Genomic DNA, 7,846 nt, shown 5'->3' with positions numbered 1-7,846 from the left:
ATATAAATATAAGGAAATGATTAAAATATAGAAATCTTTTTATTTTTATCAATTATAATTAAATATATATGTTCAAAATTTTTATTGATTATTCATTCAGTGTTCAATTGATGAATTAAATTTTAGCTTTATAAAAACACATATTTAGTAGTTTCATTTTATATATACAAAATATTATCATTTGATAATAAAATATACATCAAAATTATAAAAAAATATATTATTAAAAATTTAATATTTATAAACAATTTTCATTGTATTCGGGAGAACTGTTTTTTTTTTATAAACAATATTATTTTATATTGTATTATTTTTTTTTTTTTTTATATCTACTAAAAAATATATAATATATTTATATTTAATGAATTAATAATTCATGCAAAAAAAAAAAAAAAAAAAAAAAAAAATTATATATACAACATTATAAATATATATATATATATATAAATATATGTAATAATATAATATATATTTATATATATTTTTAGCTTCATATAAAAAATATTATATATATATAAAAACCACGATTTTTTTAATATATCAAAAAAAAGAAAAATATATAATATATAATACAAAATTTTAAATGTAAGCTCATCTTTGTTATTATCTTTCTATACATATATTTATATATAAAAGTTATATAAAATATATATATATTTTGTTAAGCATATAATATTTTATATATAATATATATATAAACTTGTAATAAAAAAAAATTATATATATTTTTTTTATTTTATAAATATAGAAAATTATTAAAGAACAAATTTTTTTTTAAGTCATATTTGTAATTAAATATATATATATATATTATATTTATATTTTTTTTTTTTTGTAATATATATATTATATATATATGACTATTTGAACTTATAAATAAATTAAATATATATATATATATGTTTATTTGAATTTTTTTTTTTGTAGAAGGAAATCCAAAAAAAAAAAAAAAAAAGCACATATTTTTTCTCATCTTATTTTTCAATGATTATGATATATATATATATATATTATTATGATATTATTCTTTTGAATATATTTATATATTTATTAATTTATCTTATTTTAATTTTTTTAGTTAAAAAAAAAAGAAAATTAAATATATATTTAATATTTAGAATTAATAGACTTTTAAAATAGTTATATCTTCATTGTTATCATATAAAAATAAAACATGTATTTATTATGAACAAATTTATATTAAATGAAAATAAAAAAAACAAAAATGATTATTCATCTATAAAAAATATATTTTTTTAAATAATAATTTATTATGAGATCATTCACTGAATATATTAAAAACATATAACCAAACTAACTACATTTTACAACAAAAGGATATATATATATATATTTTTTTTTTAAATACAACAAGTGATATAAAGACATAAAAAAATGATAAAATATTAATATGAAAAAAAAAAAAAAAAAATGGGTTACTCAGGAATAGATATTAAAGAAATAAATGTTAAAAGAAAGAATAGTGTCTATTTCGACAATGTCGATGTATGTAACATTTTAAAAGAAAATAATACTTATAAGAAAAAAAAACATATTTCAATTAATATAAATAGAAAATGTGCAAGTTATAATAATATTTATTACGTCAATAATGATCCAGAATTAGGAAGAAATATAAACTACTATCAAAATAAAGACAATATGAAACCAAAACATTTTTTCAATTCTAATAAAAATGTAAATAATTCAAATAAATTAAATATTCATGATAACAAGATAAAAAATACACAATCATATTCTTATTATGAGCCCTTGAGGTATCCTGCATTTAAAATGTCCGACAAACTTAAATCCGAAACAAATGAATTAAAGAAAGTGGACACAAAAAAAGATGTCCTTATGAAAGATATTCAACCTAAAAATTATAAAATTAATAAAAATGATGTTTTTGATAATAATATTAATAATGATAGTATTAATAATGATAGTATTAATAATGATAATATTAATAATGATAATATTAATAAATGCATGTCGAATCGTTCAACCAGTAACAAACACATGAATAGAAGAAATATGTGCATTTCTCATAACAAATTAAATAAAAAAGAAAAAAATGTAAACGACAAAGCAGAACAAAATGAAAACTCTAAAGATGATAATAAACAGTGTGGTAATCATATTCTAAATAATGTTAAAAATATAAAAAAATGTAACGATATAACACCCTTGTTATATGAAGACAATAAAAAGAATATAAATATTTATAGTAAAAATGTTAACTCCACAAATATTGAGCATGAACATGTTCAGGAAAAACCTGCACGTGTTCATAAAAAAAAAAGAAAAAAAAAAGAAAATAAGCTAGCTCGAAATAAAATAAAAAATAATGATAAAAATGAAGAAGTAGAACAATCTAATATGATAGAAATGGGGAAAATAAATTATGTAGATGATAAAATAAATGGAAATGTTGAAGAAAAAGAAAAGAAAAAAAACAAAAACAAAAATAAGGATAAAGAAAAGGACAAAAATAAAGAGAAGGATAAGGATAAGAATAAGAATATTAATAAAAATAATAGAAAAAATAATAGCAAAGATAAGAATAAAAATGACGTAGTAGAAGACAATAAAAATAAACATTGTTTTGAAAAAAAAGAAAATAATATAAATGAGATACCTAAAGAGGTAGTATATATTCCTATGGAAGAACGATTAAAAAGTAATGTATCTTCAAGTGATGAAGAAAATTTATATTATGAAAAACCATATGAAGAAATTGAGAATTATTTTGAATTTATTGAAAATAAAAATTTAATAAATCCAAGTGATATAACAAATGAAGTAAAATTTATATTACATATGACACTATTAACATTATATAAGGATCAAATTAAGCCATCCTATAGTAAAATAAAGAAACGATTAACATGTTTTAATGAGAATTTGGAGATAAAATATAACTTTTTAAATATATATGCTTCTTTACGTAATGAATATATAGTAGTTCGAACAAAAAGAAATAATATTTTCGTTTTATTAAGAGAAACTCCTAAATGGTTTCTAGGATGGGTTAAGACAAGATGTTTTAAAAATTCTTATCCCAAAAAAGTATGGAAGAAATTAATAGACTATATTTTAAATATGAATAAATCGAATATGAATAATAATTTATATGTATCTATGTATATTCCTTTTATTAAAAATTTTTTTGATAAAAGATTTATATTTTATTTAAATGAAGAAAATAATGAAAAAAATAATGAAAAAAATAATGAAAAAAATAATGAAAAAAATAATGAAAAAAATAATGAGAAAAATAATGAGAAAAATAAATGCTTTGAAAAAATATATAATTTTTCTTTTTTATCGTTTGATATGAATAACGAACAAAAAAAAAAAAGGAACAGTTTCAATGCATTATTCTATATATATAATATGTACTATAATAATTTTTCTTATTTCTCTCAGTGTAATGATTATTATATAAAAAATATAGAAAAAAACTTTTTGCTATATTATACGAATATATTTTTTAATTGTAATAAAAATGATATGAATATTAATAATTCAAATATTGATTTATCAAAGAAGAATTATTTATATGAAGACAAAAATGAAAATACCACTACTACTAATAATAATAATAATAATATTGATAATAATAATATTGATGATAATAATATTGATAATAATAATAATAATTGTAATAATGATACAAGTCTTTACATAGAACACTTATCTAGTGAAAAGAAAGAAAATATTTTACAAATGGATGAAATAATAAAATATGATACTGCAAAAAATTTAATAAATGAAGAAAACAATATGGATACTACCAATGTGTTAGATATATTTGATAATGATATATATGAAGTTGCTGATATTTTAAAAAAAAAAAATTTTCCTTTTTTCAAAGATTATTCATTAGGCAAAATAGCTCATATAATTCAATTATGTTTATATAACGGTTTGTTATTAGAAGAAAATCAAAAAATTATTCCCACATATTCTTCAAAGAATATTATATCATCCATTTTTTATATAAAGAAGAAGAACAGTTATTTATATGATAATTATTCAAACTTAAATAAAAATATGTATTGTGATGATAATAACATTTCTACATATGGATATGATTATAATGAAAATAGATCTGTTAATATAATGACAAAAGAGTATGATAATAGGATGGATTCATTTTTAAAGGTTTATGAGAACTTTTTAAAAAATGATGAAGGCTTATTTTTTTCAAAAAAAAATAATAATAAGAGTGATGTAAATATAAGTATTAATAAGTATACAAAAGAATTACACATTCCTGCTATTACGAATTTAGAAGAAGCCAAATTTAAAATAGAATGTTTATTAAGAAATAGTCATAAGAAATGTATATATTTACTTTTTTTTCGAGAAAAATTCTTAAAAAAATATAAACAAAATATTAATCCATTAATATTTGGATACAATAGTTTAATTGAATTTCTATTTTATGGTTGTAGAGAAGTTTGTAAAATATTTATTTTAAATAATAATTTATTAATAGTTCATTTAAGTTATGATATAGCGAAACATATAAATAATAATAATAATGAGAAATTAAAAGTAAAAGAAAAAGAAAAGGAAAATGTAATAGAAGAATTTTATTATTCAGATTACTGTTATAATAAAACAGAAAATAATAATAATAAGTTTCATAATTCTTCATTAGAAATATGTACTATTATGAAAGAAAATGCAAAAAAAAAAAATTCTTTTTTTATTACTTATTCATATTGGAAATATATGAGCAAAAAGGAAAAAAAAAAAAAAGATATATTAGATAGTGTATCTTTTTTAAATGGAAAACAAAATTATATTTTTTCAGATGATATATTAAAAATAAAGAAATGTTCTTTTATTCAAACAAATCCTATGAAACAAAGTGAGAAGGATATTCCCTTATATTACATAAATATGAAAAAAATAAATACGGGCATATTTAATATGCCCAATTTGGTACAAACAAATAATTACGATATTGAATTTTTAAGTACCTGTTAATAAATTAATACACACACACACATATATATATATATATATATATATATATATATATTTTACTATATGTAAAAAAATAATTTTTTTTTTCAATTTTAAAATATGTTTTATTTGTATATCCTTTATATATATATATATAATATATGTATATATTCATTTGGTTATATTCTAACATTTTCATACTTTTATATTCATTACTAATATTTTTCCTTTTTCTTATTTATTATTATTTTTTTTTTGTTATATAATTAAATTGATTTTTTATTCTTTGTTTTGTTTTATTATTTTTTATTTGTTAATATTGTTGTTAAATATCTATTCATTATAATTTTTAGTCATAATTTTTATTTTGACAAATCCATGTATGCATTTTTTCATTTATGTTTATAAAAAAAATTTAAGTTTTGTTTTCTTAAAATTGATAAGTTATTGAGCATATTTTTAATATATTAAAAATATATTTCTATAATATATATATTTCTATATATATATATATATATATATATATATTTTGTCAAATTAATTTATTGTCAAAATGTTTATATTATTTGGTATATTATGATCATACATATATATATATATTTATATATTTTTAAGTGAAACACCTTTATATGATACACATTCTATGCCTTTTATAAATTTTTTTTTTTTTTTTTTTTTTATAATTAAAAATATACATTTTTTAAAAGCATCTATATGATTACCCATATATTCATAATATTATATACATAACCAAAATTTTTTATATTTAAAAAAAAAAAAAAAAAAAAAGACAAAAAAATGTGTCCATTTTTGTTTTAGTATAATTAAATTTTAAGAATTAACTTTTTATATCCATAAATGTTAATCGTATAGTTTATTTAAAATATTGATTATCTGTATATACTTATAAGAACAACATTTATGATTATTATTTTTTTTAAATATATAAGTTTGAATAAAAGAACTTTAACCCACCAAAAATATATATATATATATATATATAATATTTTTATCATGTTGAAATAAGAGGAAAGGTATTAATTTTTAATGTACTACATATTTGTAGGAGTTCATATAAATTATCATATATGTATGTACGATATTAGTTAAATCATAAATATTGTTAAAGAAAAAAAAAAAAAAAATGAAATAAATAAATGAATAAATAAATAAATAAATAAATAAATGGAAATATATCATGGGCACTTATAATATGTGCTTATACCATTGGATATTAAGTGATAAATTGACTGTAAAAAATTATGCTTGGATATTAATTTTTTTTTTTTTTTTTCTATTATTATTCAAGGGTGATATAAAATAATTTTGAATGTAAAAGGGAAAAAATTATATAAGAAAAAAATGTATGCATATATATATATATATATATATAATTTAATGATATATAATATTTTCTTATATGTGTTGGTATATATATGAATATAATATAAATGTATTACTTGATTATCATATTATAATGTTGTCTATTATAAGTATAAAATATATATATATATATATATATGTGTGTATATTTATATGTATATGATATATTTTTTTTTATTTTTTTTTGTCAATGTTCATGTATATATGCCTTATTAGTGTGTTAATTCCTTTATACATGTTTCCTTGAATCTATGAAATTCTGAATAATCATAACTTTGACAGTGTCCACTTTCATCATAAGTAATAAGTTGTGGTTGTGGTGGTTCGAAATTATGTGCTCTTGCTTGCATTTGTGATTCACGCATATATTCATCCATTCGTTTAAGTTGGGTTTCATTAAATACTTTTAATTCGTTAAGGTGAGGATTTAGTTCTTTCATTAATTCATCGATTTGGTCTTGTGTTAAATCTACATATCTAACAGATTCTTCTGGTTCACCTTTTGCCTTAGCAGAAATACCAAAATAACGAGGTACATATACATTGACTGGTACTAAACGAGGTATATATTTTTCAACTTCTATTTCTAATTCTTCATTTGTAATTTCTATTTCTGGTTGTATGATTTTTTTTAATACCACTAATATTTCATTTTCTACAAGATTTGGTATGACATAAGGTACATTCACAGTATTATATTTAGGTTGTTTAATTTCTTCTCCACTTGGTATTTCTATAGTCTTTTCAATTATATTTGTAACAATTTTGGGTTTATATTTTGTTACATATTTTGGTACTTCTACATATACTATTTCTTCTTTTTCCAAATCTTCATCTACATTTATAGCATTTTCATACACATCAATATATTGAAAATATGTTGTAACAAATATTTTTTCTTTTACTATGTAATTCTCTATTTCTTCAGAACCATGTAAATGAATCTTTGGATCTATTTTACATTTAGGATTATTCTTATAATAATCCAAACCCTTAAAATATTGATCTATATGAGATTCTAACATTCTATTTAAGGATTCTTTCACATAATCATCATGACCATTTGTTTCTTTCTTCTTCTCAGATTCACCTTTAACTCCTTTGCTCCCATTCGTCTTATTCTTGTTCCCGTTCCCACTATTTCCATTTCTATTTAAACGAAGTGTGTCCATATTTTGTAAACCATCACCTAAATCGTTCATTGTGTCTTGGTATAACAGAGGTGTGTTCTTGTTTTTATCTTTATCTTTATCCATATTTTAAAAGGAAAGATAAAAAAAAAAAAATAATAAATAAAATAAATAAATAAATATATAATATATTATAATATGATATATTATAGTCTATAATATATAATATAAAATATAAAATGATAACAGCAAAAAAAAAAAAAAAAAAAAAAAAAAAAAATATATATAAAATATATATAAATTTATATATATATAAATTTATTTAAATATTAAATATGTACAAAAAATAG

At 17.5% G+C, this 7,846-nt stretch overlaps 2 protein-coding genes across 2 annotated transcripts; one reads left to right on the top strand and one right to left on the bottom strand.

Moving 5' to 3' along the window:
* Window positions 1-1,431: 1,431 nt before the first annotated feature.
* PGSY75_1431200 (hypothetical protein) lies at window positions 1,432-5,004 on the top strand (the record flags this gene model as incomplete). The annotated part of the gene is made up of 1 exon (XM_018788003.1): window positions 1,432-5,004. One exon carries the CDS (start codon window positions 1,432-1,434, stop codon window positions 5,002-5,004), a length of 3,573 nt encoding a protein of 1,190 aa, XP_018639375.1.
* A 1,574-nt stretch (window positions 5,005-6,578) lies between these two features.
* PGSY75_1431100 (hypothetical protein) lies at window positions 6,579-7,622 on the bottom strand (the record flags this gene model as incomplete). Its single annotated transcript, XM_018788002.1, has 1 exon — window positions 6,579-7,622. One exon carries the CDS (start codon window positions 7,620-7,622, stop codon window positions 6,579-6,581), a length of 1,044 nt encoding a protein of 347 aa, XP_018639374.1.
* Between the last annotated feature and the right edge of the window lie 224 nt (window positions 7,623-7,846).

This window comes from Plasmodium gaboni, chromosome 14 (genome assembly GCF_001602025.1).
Source record: "Plasmodium gaboni strain SY75 chromosome 14, whole genome shotgun sequence".
Lineage (NCBI taxonomy): Eukaryota > Apicomplexa > Aconoidasida > Haemosporida > Plasmodiidae > Plasmodium > Plasmodium gaboni.
This window is presented reverse-complemented; position numbering and strand designations above follow the sequence as displayed.